The sequence below is a fragment of the Lissotriton vulgaris genome, chromosome 8 (genome assembly GCF_964263255.1).
Source record: "Lissotriton vulgaris chromosome 8, aLisVul1.2, whole genome shotgun sequence".
In the NCBI taxonomy this organism is placed as follows: Eukaryota; Metazoa; Chordata; class Amphibia; order Caudata; family Salamandridae; genus Lissotriton; species Lissotriton vulgaris.
In genome coordinates this window covers 483,413,306-483,428,381 of record NC_141696.1, presented here as the reverse complement: position 1 = coordinate 483,428,381, position 15,076 = coordinate 483,413,306, and the positions used below count along the sequence as shown (strand labels likewise).

Genomic DNA, 15,076 nt, shown 5'->3' with positions numbered 1-15,076 from the left:
TAGTCCTGAACCGAAAGGGGTGCACTAAGCATAGTTTTGGTAGTGGCAGAGGACTAGTGTTTGTGCCGCAGGTTAATAAGAGTAACGCAGTGGGGGCAGCATAGCATGTTTTGAAGTGATGTTAGCTTGGCCAGGCCTTGTCACCTGCATCACAAGAGTGTGAGCCTACTGGCTCACTCAGGTAAATTTCCACTGTTAACAATGGCCCAGAATCCCAGCACCAAGATCCAGACTGCATGGATGAGTCTGTGTTGTGCATCAGATGTGGGTTACAAACTGCATGAGTGTCTGAGTGAACGAGTGATACAGCCCTGTGGGTTCTGTTGTTGAAGCCCATAGCCTGTTTATGTGCACAAGATGGAGGTGAGGTTGCTTTCTGAGACAGTGGAAGTGTCATTGGTGTGGAAGGTAAGGGGAAGAAAAGGGTAAAGGCAAGGCTTTAAGTTGGCCGGGTCTCACCGGTGTGGAGCACTGGCAGTTTTTTAACCCTTTCGACGCTCATGACGAGCTCAGCTCGTCATGAGTTACGCCTGTCGTACGCTCATGACGAGCTGAGCTTGTCATGAACCGCAGGTTTTTTAAAACTTCAGCGCACAGCGGGAAAACGGCCCGCGCGCATGGTGTTAAAGTAGGCCTCGAAACGGGTCTCTATCGGGCTCTGTTTTGTGCCCTGGCACAGGCAGTCTTTTTTTACTGGACTGCAGTGACAGCACGCACATTGTTCTGCAGGTGCTCACTTCTCACTAGTGGAGAAGTTACGGCATGACGTCATGCCAGGTGAGCGTTGTATTATTATTATTATTATTATTATTATTATTATTCTCTCTGGATTTCCTTCTCCTTTTGAAACCCAGGACCAGCAACATTGTTGTGGTGTCACCTGGGCTTTAAGTGGAAGCTTTTACAATATTGTATACAAGCCATAGTTGCTGCTTATTTATCTTATGCAACTAACAACCATTGACAAAGCCAATAGTTCTGATTTGTTGTAGGTATGATGTTACTTGTTGTATTATATATCTGGATGCAATGACAGAAACCGCAAAATACAAGTCAGGTGGCATACTGTGGCTAAGCACAGATTTTTAACTTGCAGTGTTTTTAAGCCACGCCCTTAATTACATTTGCCACGCCCCTTTGAGAGACACTTCCCCCCCCCCACCCCCCCGTTTTTCCATCCCACTTAAAGCCCTGGGTAAAATAATGATTATCTATAATGAGTTCCTGAGAATGTCATTGTACAGGGACGGTATACTGCTGTACTTATTGGAAATCCTCAATGAAATGGACACTGTCTTTCGGCAATTTGAGTGATTTAGGCAGGTTTTGGGTCTTAGAGTAAAGAAAGGTAAGCAACATCTTCAGACAGAGCAGAGAAAGGTGAAATTTGGAGACAAGAGAGGCGGGGTGGAATGGGCCCCAGGACAACTTCAAGCACTTTTGCGCCAGATTTTATACATCAGCGTCATCATGTATGAAAACTAGACAGAAGCATTGTTATTTCTGTCAGCCTTCTAGTGCCAATTCCTAATATCAGTGACCGGCTCGCCCACCGTTCCGAAGATCGTGGTGTACCTGTGGTTATGGTTTTACTGTGCATCTCTACATATAGCACCAGCTCGTAAATTCTTCAGGGAACTGACCTTCAATAATGGTATAGTGTGCGGCAGCGGTAAGAAAGGAGTGGCCTTAGATCAGCTTAAGCTGCCAAAGGAGGAAGGCAGGGAGGGGCATGGGGTTTCTGATCTAGAATTATATTATCTTGTGGCCCAGCTCCAGTAGGTGGCACGGTGGGCCCTGGAGCCCAAAACACCAGAGGCCAAATTATTTGAAAATATGTTAGCCCCAGTCTTGTTTGTTGATTTTGAAACAGAAAGGTTTTGGCCATGCTGATCAAAACTGCGACAAAATGATGGCTCATGTACACTAGGAAGTAAAAAATGGCATTGGCATATGCAGCAGAAATGACCCTCTTAATGTGGGAGAGCCACGAGATTTGGGGAAGGTTTTCAAGAGAGAAATGTGGAAATCCTAGGAAAAGTCCTTATTGGAGATATCTTTTTTCCTGCGTTATTGAAGACGTTCAAAGAATTGGAGGTGGAATATGAGCTCCTGCAGTGCAGTTTGTTTTGTATGATAGTTTCACTGACGCACTGCGACAACTATGGGGATGTAGAATGAGGCAACCCGTTGCGCATAACGATCTGCAACTTGTGCTCACATTAGGTTCTGGCAGCAAGGCCTTAACCCTACTATATTGAGCACTTGGAACGAAACCGTAACTGACAACGGGCATGCACAGTTCAAATGGGAGGAAACAATTCATAGGACATTCACTAACGATGAGTGAGATAGGATAGAGGCCTTCCCAAAGAAGGTGTTTACAAAGTTTAGGTTTGGATGCATACAATTCAACTACCTCCAGCCGAAATATCCGACACCCAGAACTGAATCAACTTAAGCCTGAGGCATCTAGTAAAGGCAGCAGATATGATAAGGCGGATGTGCAATCTTTTACCACGTAGTTTGGTCATGGAGTCTTGTACGGCTTTTCGAAGGCAATTACGACACCACTGGTTAACATGAAAGGTAGACCTGGTTTGTATCATGGTACAGTGTGTGTGTGTAAAATGCCTAGACCCAAATCAGAGGGCAAGTTCATAATCAACAACTACACTACTAAACAACAGATTTAAAGAAACTAGAAATCCTCTGCCCTGTCAAGGTTTGGAGGGATGGGTAGCGGAATCAATGTAATGTGTGGAAGCTGGAATTACTGCCCTTCGTTCCAGGAGCAGGATAACTGGAACCACACGTGCAGGGTTGGCTTTAACACTTGTGGCTCCCTGTGAAACCATACTTGTTTGCTCCTTCCCCCCCACCCCCCAGTGATCTCCTCTGCCACGGATTCCCTCACTAGCACCTTTTAACAGTGTCCCTCAAGTCTCTATAACCACTCTCTCACAGACTCATTTAGTTTTATAGTGCCTTTCACACCAGTGTAAGGTGTCAGAGCACTTTACATCACACACACATTACAAAGAGACAGTCAATCATGCATGTGTAAATCAGTGTATAGCAAATATTACATCAGACAGGGCTACAAGGTATATTGTAGGAGTGACATGTCATCGATACTGGTTGGCAATAAAGTTGAACCCTTTGCTTGCATCGGACGGCCAGCGGCCAGCCGATGTCATGGTGGGCATGTGCGGAGGACGGCCGGGGGCCACCCGAACCACGCTGTCATAAATCACCCGCACCGCAGCGGAATTCGCGCCGCGGTCAACGGGTTAAGAGTTTAAGCACAAATTCAGAATTTAAAGCGTAACATCGGGTTCTCTTTAATAATGTCAATTGTTTTCTACCCAAATGAACCCTTTTCATAAGATTATGATGATGAAAGACTGGGCAAAAAACATATAGCTCGAACATATACCTTGCAGTTTGCATGCTGCTCTTTGATGACAGTTAATAGCTCAATGCTCTATATTAGGATTTTGACTTTTAAAAAAGGAGCTCTCTTACAGAAACAGTAACCTTCTGACCTATTTACATTATATGCACTTTGTTATCTGCATGGTACATGGCATTTTAACCCTCTGTGCTACCTTAGGATGAGTCAAAACTTCCACTAGACAAACCTCCGGTCTCTTTTTAGAAAGGAAGACGATTAATCACCAGAATTATCTTGGCATTTTAACTGATGCCTGTAAATTGCTAGAGGCCAGGAACGGGGCAGCAGGTGCTTCGAAAATGATAATATTCTTGCAAAAATGACGCCCCCACCCGTAGTCAGCTCCCTGTGCAATGGCACCGATTGCACCACCCTAGAGGCGGCCCTGCACACGTGTAGGGCTCGGGTATGGGACGAGCTGCTACTACAGTTCCTTAAAGGCACCAATGCCTGCCTTGAACTACACAAAATGGGACTAGATACAAGAATGGATCACACAAAGAAAAGATCATCCCAGCTTATAGCGCAAGCATTGTTGTTTGAACACATGAGTACCAAGTAGCTAGCGCTTAGATGGACAAGTGAATATGCATAGTGATCATAGAAAACACCTGGTTGGCCAATAGGTGCTTACCTGTTGAGCTTGACGAACAAAAGCGAACACATATACAGTTTGAACTGTGATGGAACTAGTTTGTAGTACAAACTCAATATGCTTGAATAAGAAATAGGTATTCTCCTGAGCAACACTGTTTTCAATTATCTCTTGATTCCGTAACGTTGGATGACTTACATTAAAATGTATGAAAGAATGGACAATGGTATACCATGCCTATAAGAAATGTTAAAGTTGAAGAACTCACACTATCAAGGTGAAGACCAAGCAAAAAGACCGGTGGAATAGCACTTGTGCATACAATAAGAATAAACAGAATTCCACTGCAACCGAATATTGCGTACGTGGGCACTTAAATCAGTTAGGGTGCAACCAAATCAGAAACAACTGAACATATTAAATGGCAGTCTAGTTGCATCCAGCATTTGTATTTGTAGCACTTATAAAGCGAATTAGACAAATCAAGGAATCAAAGCACTATGCAGGAGGGAGAACTGAGTGGAAGAAAGCAGCTCGGAACCGCTATCCCCCACTCCCACCTCAGAGAAGGATTGATCTGCAAAGTTTTAACTTGCTTGCGGAACAAGTTAACCAAGCTTTATCATCTCTATGCACTGTTCACTAAAACGTAGGTTATCAAAAGCATGTAATGCTGCCACATTGTTATGAAGAGGCCTGCAAACTACATGTGAGGATTGTCGACAAAAATACATCATTGGCATGACCCTTATTTCATCATAAGGCCTCTGATATCCTGAATTTTTATAAAAATATGGGGAGGGAGGTTGGAGCTCTCTATTCACCCTAAAACTCCATGGTTGCTTAACACAGATCCTATAGATGACCCCTTCCGAGTTATGGGAGAAGTGGAGGGACATAACACGAAAGTTTAGCGTTTCTAGATATTTGAACACCGGGGCGGCTCCTCCATTGGAGCGTAGGAGAGTCACCCCATTTAAATTACCCCCAAAGCCCTAGTGATAAAAAACATAATGATAATTCATTACCATTTTATTTTTCATCCCCCGTCCCGAACAGAGCACCAGGATGGGGTCAGGGCCTGCTGCGTGGTATCAGCAGGGAAGAGGGTGGGCTGTCTATGCACTGTTTTAAGTGTGAATGTCCTAAGACAGCTGGGTTAGAGAAAGTGCAGGCCTTCAGAGCGGTGTGGAGTGCCCAGAGAGGCAGGTCCCTCTAATCAGGGCACTGCTCTCCAGTGTTAGTCAAGGGAGTTGCAACATCCAGTTCCTGGAAGAAGAGGTCCGCAGTGGAGGTTGTTGGGTTTGTCTTCAGGTAAGTGTTAGTGGGGTTTTTTTTGAAGATTTTTGCGCCACCCCCCAAAACTCCCCCCACCGTTTGAATCCTGCTTTATTCAGGAGCATCTCGAACAAGGTAAAAAAGTGACGTGGCTAACCGGTGACTGACAAGTTTCTGTGCTATTACAATGCCTGTCATTAAGGTGCATTATTCAGCCCTACATACACCTACATAATTACATCTCACCTACGTGTAATAGCCACGCCCGTGCACTGCTCATGATAGGCCGATAACGAACTCTATCTCAATAAGTAGATATTCCAGATATTCCATCTAGCTCCACGGCTAGCTAGCTCTGATGATTCAGTGTGTTCCAGGCCCAGTTACCAGTCCTTGGTCTTTATCACTGCTGAGGGTACAAGCTACTTTTATTGTATTAAGTGATTTATAAACCAGGCTACTCCATGCTGTTTATGAATCTACATTTTGAAAACCTCGCACATCTCACAGAATACTAAGAATCAGGCCACATTGTGCCAGTTTCCTGAGTAAAATATGGAAGATGGTGTGCTCAGAAATCCAATTAAAGATTCTGTTTAGCGAGACAATCTAAAGGAATTATTCCAAAGATAATATCTGAATTTGCATATTTGCAGTCATCCCTGGACAGTTGGTATTATTTCACATAATGACTAAGTGCATGGACTTTCTTTATACAGTGCTTCATACCACTCTTGCCGTTTGAAAGTGATGTAAATAATGGTACACAATCTACAGACCTCCGAAGGATGGAGGGCTAAGTTGTCCTTGCATGCATTGGAACTGGTGAACTACAGTTAGCATCATCTGTCTGCGGCAAGCAGTTAACTTGCCAGATCACTAAATCATAAGATACTCCTAGGAGGCCATGGACTTAACCCCTTCGATGCTCATGAGGAGCTGAGCTCGTCATGAACAATGGGATTCATAGATTATCAGCACAGGAGGAAAATATCTCTAGCAGCCAAGGTGTTAAAGTAGGAACAGAGTAGGGGCATTACAGTGGACGGATGTCGACCAGCTATGCATGTTTCATACAAGTCTGAGGTTGCCTTATAGATAACTATCTTCAACTGTGTCGGTGTTCTATTACATTGCATACTATTAATACAGGTAAATCTGAGTTTTACATTTCATGAAAGGGTTAGACAAATGAATATTTGTATGCCACTTCACAACGCACCAGCAAAATACCAACCAAACCAACCTGAAATGAATAAAAGCAACCCTTTGCTTTTATTCATTTCAGGTTGGCTTGATTGGTATTTTGCTAATCCAAAGCTGTAATACTGTGCCTGGAGTGGTAAAAAGCGTTTTTGTCATTTTACAGCTCACCATGGATAGCACTGTGCTAGTGCTATGCTTAAAGAGTTTGCTGTAGAAATGGCAAAAGACTCTGTCCCTTTCTATCTCTGCGTGGATGGCACTGTGCTAATCCTACGCTGAAAGACTTTGATAGAAAAGCAGACATTTGAGGTGAGCAAACTTAGTGTGGCTGGTGTTGAGGATGGTCTATACAGGAGCTGCTTTCCACCTAAACTTGATAACAACCCAGAGTGCTATGCTTCTTTTTTGCAAATAGGTAGGTAGGTAGATAGATAGATAGATAGATAGATAGATAGATAGATAGATAGATAGATAGATAGATAGATAGATAGATAGATAGATAGATAGATAGATAGATAGATGCAACAATTGTCTCTAATTGATTCCCCAAAAATGTGGGCCTCGCTACTAATACCCAGTATTTTGGGAGATTCTGCAGCACACATTAAATATGATACTACATTGTGCAATATTCACCATGTACAGTAAATTCAAATTCAAATACTTTATTCGGTTTTCATAAAGTCGGAAAACCCATAAAAGTTCATATCATAAAAAAAAAACAGGATTATGTGATAAAAAGTTTAAAAAGTTCTATGTACATAAGCATTTCGGCAATGGGTAAAAAAAGCTATATTTTCATAAGTTAAAAAAGATATCAGATTATCGGGGCCATTAGATAGAACAAGGAAAAACAGAATATTATGGATGACATGACTCGATTCCGGATATATTCTCAACATAACAAATTCATACTATGGTCTAACCTTGCCCTACGCCTAAGCGTTGATTTAAAAAATCTGGCTACCTGGTATGCTATAAACTCTTCCCCTAGGAATTGCAAGCGAAGAAATGCTGGGCGACATCTTCGAAGACCCATTGTCTTTAGAATAGGGATTAGCCAGTTCTTTCTTTGAACTACATAAAATTTGCAAAACAAAACGACGTGAATGGTGGTTTGGGTGGATAAATCATCACAGGGGGAGGGGGATAAACTTCTCGCCCAATTGTTGGTTCGGGGAAAGGTGACAAAGCGATGGAAAGTATTCATCCTAAACCGTGTTAAAAATAACCGTTCGTAGATGGTTCAATTGAAGGTAAGGTATGGCTGAATGAACAAGGTTGTTCGAACCATTAACGAATGTTGTATGCTTTTTTTTGTCACCTCGTCTGTCAATCGGAGCTGCTCTAAATGTGTCATGCTGATTATTTTGAATGATTTTCTAGACATCTCAGCAATTGCTAGGGGCGATTGCTAGGGTACAGTATTATCTTGGCATTCCTTGTTCTGTACATTGGCATGGGGAGTAACACTAATACTGCATGCTTCGCCCCATTCAGAACTGCAAAATTCCTCAATGTCTGATACTTTTCCCAGACTAATTACACCAGGTTTTACCTGGCAACTCTTGGGCAGTGTAAGAATATTTTCACGCACAAGTTATAACCCTGGTTTGGGCGCAAGACCTCCTTTGCACTCATTTTGGGACTTACGGCCTAGTAAAGTGGGGGGCCTATGTATTTTTTCGTCCCGCTGACTTTGAACACTGAATAAAATTGCAAAGCGTGTTACAAAGTAAGTCCTTGGTAGTAAGGCTTCCTCTTGTTTGGTGTGGAGTTAGTCAAGACCTTTAGTTTTAATAAAAACAATAAAACATATTACACATCCATACTTTCAAAGGTTTTCAGTCAGCTAGTTTCATCCATTTGTCTGTTGGAGTGTCAGTCAAGTTTTGCCTCCACCCACCACAGTAAACAGCAGGGGACGCATGGTCAGCCCATTTCAGCCACTGTCTTACCTGACTGCAAGTGAAGGCATTTTGCTCTTGCACAATGTGCACACATGCACAGTCAGTAGTCTCCTTCAATGCCAGAGACTACTGGAGCAGTGTGTGATTTTACATCAATAAAATATGATTTTGGCCTTTAGACCATGTTTATTTTCATACAATGCATACCTTCATACAAAAAAACAAGCCAAATAAGTATTTATGTAGCAAAAGATCAGCAGCCAGTGATAGACCTATTGACTTTGCCAGTGCTTGTTTGGGATCTGCATTTGGTTGTCGTGCACAAGCTGTTATATTGTACCTTTTTAAGTGTTTGTATTACTTTTTTTTTTTGTAAAGGTGAAGAAGAGGCTGCGGCAAGGCCCGCCGGCTGGGCTTCATATCTGCACAGCTGGTCAGGGCTACGATAAGCTGATTGTGCCGACGTCACATTCTACCCCTGCATTGTGAATGGAATGTCCCAAGAAGTACTGGACCCATCACCATTTCTGCACATATCAGAATATCGATTCTCCATGGCTCTGGAATCTGTTTACAGCCGTTTCTTTTATCTCCATGTGTAAATAATCCCTCATAGCAGTGTTGCATCTGAGAATTCAACCAAAACCAAAGAGGATGGATTTAAAATAAAAAAGCTGTTTGTCATACAAAATGCATCATAAATAGAAAGCAAGAATTCTAACCATGCGACTAACAGTGGAACGAAATGCAATATGTTAAATAGTCTTTTTTATGTTTGCTTAAGAATTTTGCACTAAATATGTTACTGAAACTATCAGGAAACACGTTGTGTGCCCCAATATTGTTATGTTAAAACAGGCTGCGTAGACACCGAAACACATTATTTCTCGTGTTACTTTTTTGTTGTATAGTAATTTAAGTTTAAAAAAATGCACTTTCTTTGTGGACTGTATACTTTTCTCCCTCAAATGTGACCAACCTCTAAAGCACACATGCACCGACAGATCTTAATTTGTGTTCCTTCGTAGCATCTACAAGACTGCAACACAACATGTGGCAATGATTCTTAAATAGGTACCCTGTAAAGATGTCAATTTAACACTTGCATTGCTAGGTCACTTTTCAATCACAAACGAAGTTCTGCCTTGCGTATTTACTCAGTCCATTCCTCTACCTTGCGTTTCTTTCTGCCGTTATTGTGAGAAGTGTTACTCATGCCTCTTTTCTGCACCTCTCCGTTTCTGTGGGTTTCTCCGGTTAGTGCCCAGGCCCTCGTAACCACCTGGCCAAACCTACAAGTACTAGTGATTAGTAGTCCGGTGTACTATGAATTTGCAACCCCACAGCTCCAGTTTGTGATTTACTAATGCAAGTTATGGAATCTTTGATGCTTCAGTGGACTTCAACTATGACCCCTTGGCAGTGATCCATATGCTAAAGGTTTCAACGGTTACTCAAACCTTCCAGGCAATACTCCAGCTGCCATGGCATTCGAGTATCTTTTACCCAAGTTCAATCCCACCCTTTCCTTCAGTCTGCTAATTTCACCCCTTTGAAGGATAGGAGTCACAAATGCATTGCCGTGCCCTACGTTGAACACCACAAGTGACCTCATTGGCAGTATATGAATAGCTGTATACTCTGCAGTACGTATGTATGAAGAAGGTGGAGAGTAGGTGGCATTTAACAAGCCCTGGATGTTGCAGCACAAAGCATTGGCCAGTTTTATGCTGTGAGGTTGGAGTAGGACCTAAAGATCTCTGATTTCTCCATGTATCCCATGCTTCCCTTGCATGATTCTAACGAATAAGCTGGCGTACACACCTTGGAATGAGGCATCACCTGGAGAGGACATGTTGTTTGAAAGTCCCGCTATTTTGTTGTGTGCATGGTTGTTACAGGAAAGAGGCAATGAAGTATCAGATTCAGTGTCGGATATTGAGAAATATCCCCTGTGAGACTGAAGGAACAGTCCAGCTCCTGCAGAATTCAGAAGATTGTTTTTTTAAATACCTTGAAGTGCCATAGAGAAGGAACTAGATGCGGGTCGCATATTACCAGATGTGGCTGGGTGCCTTATTCAGGTGATTGGTGAATGTATGCCTGCTTCCCTGCACAATCCTCCCTCATACAGCTATGAATCATCTGCAAGGACTTACTACTTGCTGGCTAAGGTCTGCAGGTAAAGTGTACTTTTGTTTGTATTAGTGATTTAATTCACACCCATTTTGGAAGTATTTTATAAGATCTTGCTGGGTTGTAGACATTTACACATTTGAGCAGAATATGGCCATGATTGCTAAATGTAGGACGCCTTCCATGGTAAAATCCCATTACTTGACATATGGTGTTGGAGCATGCTATTATCATTTTGCATGTGTTGTTTCCAGAGATAGTTAATGTAGAATTTCCTGTTTTGAGAACAGTTCTTAAATTATATTTTAAAATGAAGGACTCAAGAAAACAATTTGACATTGTAAATAAATCATTCTTAAACTATTGCTGGGGTTTACACAGCAGTTTAATTGTTTTTCTCGCTTTTTATACCAACCCGAGGTTTTTTATTAGCACTTTCACCAAATGTTGTTCATCCTGCACATTTAAGACTAAGAAGTTGATGTACTAACAGATTGCACATTTGCCATTGTGTGTCTCATGCTGAAGGGAGCCTTACCTGGTAATTTGAACTAAAGCTTTCCTTTTCGGCAGTGTTGAATTGATTTGATAAAGATTGATCCCTGTAGTTACAGCACCAACAAGCAAAACATGAAAGAAAATGCTCTCCCGAAATACTTCCATATACTCAGAAGCGTTGACTCATGCATTTACATCTCATGTCTTGTTTTCTACATACCGATTTTATTACAATTTACACAAAAGCATTACTTAGCAAGCTTTGGTGTCCTCGTTGACATCTTGCAAGCAACAAATCTTGAAGGGTCATAGGCTTTCAGATAGGGTCACACACTTAGCCCACTCCAAAAGAAAGTTTAAGTGTACTAGCTTTAAAGACAAGTGCCATCAAAGCCATTTCCTCTGATAGCTTTTTCAGCATGGTGATTGTAATGTATGTTACAATGTTACCTCACCGAAACAGGTCCTATCCTTTTCCTTGATCACATGTGCTAGAATGGACAAGGGACTTGGCTGAAAGTAGTTCTGTTGACAAATTCCTGCCTTCGATCTGAAGCCCCAGAGCCCACAGGCCAGATGTGCAAGAGTGTTGTATGACTATGTTAGGATACTGCTTCTTACTTTTACTTTTTTTCCCTAACTAAATCTTGCCATCTGCTGCAATGATCAGTATATTGATGGAAGGGTTTGTTAAATGACTGCTGGAAAAAGGAATGAGGTCATCTCGCAGATGAAAGCCGACTTCTTTTCCTGCCTTTTAGGGTCTTCCTCGGTTTCTGCTGATTGTTTATACATTGCAGTGTTTCTTCTTTTATGCATCAATAGACATCTACTTGGGTCTTTTCCAATGTTTAAGCTAAATAGAACGTCTCAAATGAAAGATTTGATGTAACTTTTATTTTAAATTGGAAATGTTTGCTAGGCAAAGGGAGGCTGTGATATGCATTAAAGTGGAAATAAATAGCCGCAAAAGGATTATATATGTAGCAGTACTTATGCACCCATATTAAAAGGTGAATGTGGGCATTTGACACAGGCACAAAGTAAATGGAGAAATTACCCGGCACATGAATTTGTGTGTTCTAATTTATGAAGATATAAATTCAGACTTCTTGGCTTTATTTTGTAAGAAGTGTTTTTGTAAGCAGCTCTTAGTATGTTAAAGTTTGTGATCTGGAAAGGTAAGCAAGAGCCTGCAATCAGTTTGCAACCTATGGAATCCATAAATATTTGTAACAAATTGTTCCTCCCTTCTCAGTACAAAAGTCATGTTTTGCATCTTTAATTCACGAGATAAGTTTTTATTTAACTAAAGAAAGGGTTTATGGGTTATTAGTATGTTACCATCTCTGGAAGTTAGACCAGATAGTCAAAACACGCAATCTAACCCCCATCACACAGCACCATCATGGAGTTTGTGATTTGTAGCACAAATATTGCCTGAGCATTTACTCTGTTTTTAAACGATTGATTTACGGTCTAAGGTTTTACAAACCCGATTAAGTGTTTATTTACGCGCTACATGTTAATGTACAGGACCAAATGCTGTGGCAAAACCTAGGTTCTTTGCAGTGAAAGTAAAGATTCTGGTATTGGCAAATTGAGTGGCGGTGAAGGGCTGGATTGCCTTGTTTTACGGAAACATCTTGTTTCAGTTTTCATATCTTGGACAACTTTTTATAAATTAACTTTCATTGTTTTTGGATCTCAAATGTGAATTGCAAACTGAATAATGGATTCTGTCTTTAAACAAAATCATAACATTGTTTAATAAAAAATAAATCAGCTGCTTATCTGTCTTTTTTTGTACTGTTGTCAACTCATTTACGTGCATTTAACCTACAGTTAAAACAAATCAACGTAGCGTTCAATAGATTTTTCCCAGCTCGAGATGGTCATATTGTGTTCAGTTTTTAAAACAATCAATCAAGTATTGCTGGCCCCGACAAGAAAATTCAACAACACAGTTGCCTGGTCCTTTGTTGGTTACAGTGGCTAGCCTCCCAAAGCATTTTGGTAATTGTGGTGTTCAGTATTTCAATCTAATAATGTTAAAGCATGGGGTGCGCAAAGCCACGCTGTCGTTGTGAAATCTCTTATTATTTTTCAGTAATGTTTGCTGTCGGCTGCTGCTTGCTAACTACTGGACATTTTCTTATGCACATTTCACATTTTTTGGAAACCATAAAGGAAGAGTATTTATAAATTCGGAGGACTAGATTGCCAAGTTGATGTTCCTTTAGTCAATTGCTCTTTAAGGTGGCCATTTGGAGAAGAGAAAAAAAGCAGTTTTCTTTACCCAGTCCTCATCACTAGCAACCACCAACAGAAATAATTCCAAAATGTGCCTTTGTTTGAGGGTGTCTAATTGGGTTTTGAGGCATATAGTGATTTTGCTCACCGAGGACCTCTTAAATATCAGCAGCTCATGGGTTCCAGTGTTTTTACACTTTTGGGCCCTTATATTGTAGGTTGCTGCTGTGGCCTAATAACTGTACCACTGTATGCCCAGCGTATAATGGCATTTCATATTGACTCCCAATGCAGTCCTTGCTGCTCTGGGACTGATCGAACATGACTTTAGGAAAAGAGGTTGGCAACACCGTGAGGATCCTAGTTTCCCAGTATTATTGCCCATGTCCAGACGATGCCCTTCTATCCCTTTAAGAATATCAGGGCTCTGGGACACGTGTCCAAGTCACGGTCCACGTCCTGTGTCCCCAGCTGACTCACTGAATGGCAATCCTCTAGTATATGTGATAACCCTCAAGAGCTGCTTGAATATTTAAACTGTGTTTAGATGTTATAAACCCAGTTGGACTGATGTTTTCAATTGTTAACATACTATGCCAAGGTAAGTCAAATGTTGCTTATTAGAGAAGGCTAATTGGCTGTGACAAGCACCGTTTGATGCATCTGCTCCTATTACTGCTAGAGATCCACCATTGAATGAGGTTATTGATTCCCTGTGCCTTGATTGGACCAAAATGAATAACTGCAAAAACAAAGAAGAAACTCCTGCCGATTAGCTTCATCGTTTCAAAGACTTGTTTAAGCGTTGATCTTATATTGCTAATGCTGCGAAAATTTCTCAAGAAGCTGTTGGAGGAGTGTTCGTTCAAGGGCTGTTGCCCAAGGTACGGATGTAGCTGTGTACCATCTGCACTGGATGGCAAATTAAGGGGCTTGTCTGAATTCGTTTCTGTTGGTAATCATGGTGTGGCTGTACAAGAAAGACTCTGCAGAATCTAAGCCAATGTCTTTACAAGGGCAATCTTTCCAAGAAATGGGCAAAGGGAGGAGCCAAAGAGCAGGGCCGGCTTTACTGCTGGTGGCGCCCGGAGCGACAATTTTCGGCACCCCTACACCCCATGACTGCCTCCTCGGCTTCTCTCACTACCACCAGGCAAAAGTGCTCTTCATCTCTCCAATCACAAGCTATTGCTGAACTCAGCCCCCCCCCCCTGAAGTCGGCGCCCCCGCCACAGGTCAGCGCCCAGTGCGGCCGCACCGGTCGCACTGCCCTAAAGCCGGCTCTGCCAAAGAGGAATGGGATGCAGAGACGTTTAAGGGCATTGGCAAAGTGATTAATTGCCCAGGGACCCATCTTCCAAGGGGCCCCATGGTAAAGTGAATAGCACACTGTAATTTACTGCTATAACGTTGTTCATAAAAACAGCTACTTCTAATTTAACAGCTGAGGATGCTTAATAAAAACTTAGGGCCAGATTTACTAAGAATTTGCACCAGGGCAAAGTTACACAAAGTGTCACAAAGCAGGACAAACACTTGCATGGAATTTACCGTGCCCGTTTCTCATTGCAAATTGTGCTTTGCACCACTTTGTGTCGAGGGGGGATTACTTGGGTGGATAAGCTCAATCACCCATTGTTTTGAACATAGATACTCACAAACATTATCCGAGGGGCCACAAAGTATGGTCTGTGGTGAGTCTGAGGGCTGCATTAATGCTAGCAATATGGGAGTGAGGCTTTG

At 41.9% G+C, this 15,076-nt stretch overlaps 1 protein-coding gene across 2 annotated transcripts in view; it reads left to right on the top strand.

The window, feature by feature from the left end:
* Nucleotides 1–12,871, top strand: part of GCC2 (GRIP and coiled-coil domain containing 2) — a 402,205-nt gene extending 389,334 nt beyond the window's left edge. For both annotated transcript variants that reach the window (XM_086934291.1, XM_086934290.1), the window contains exon 23: nucleotides 8,825–12,871. In XM_086934291.1, the coding sequence (XP_086790417.1) occupies nucleotides 8,825–8,895 (71 nt within the window). In that variant the 3' untranslated portion in view covers nucleotides 8,896–12,871. The remainder of the gene's footprint in view (nucleotides 1–8,824) is intronic.
* The last annotated feature ends 2,205 nt before the right edge of the window (nucleotides 12,872–15,076 follow it).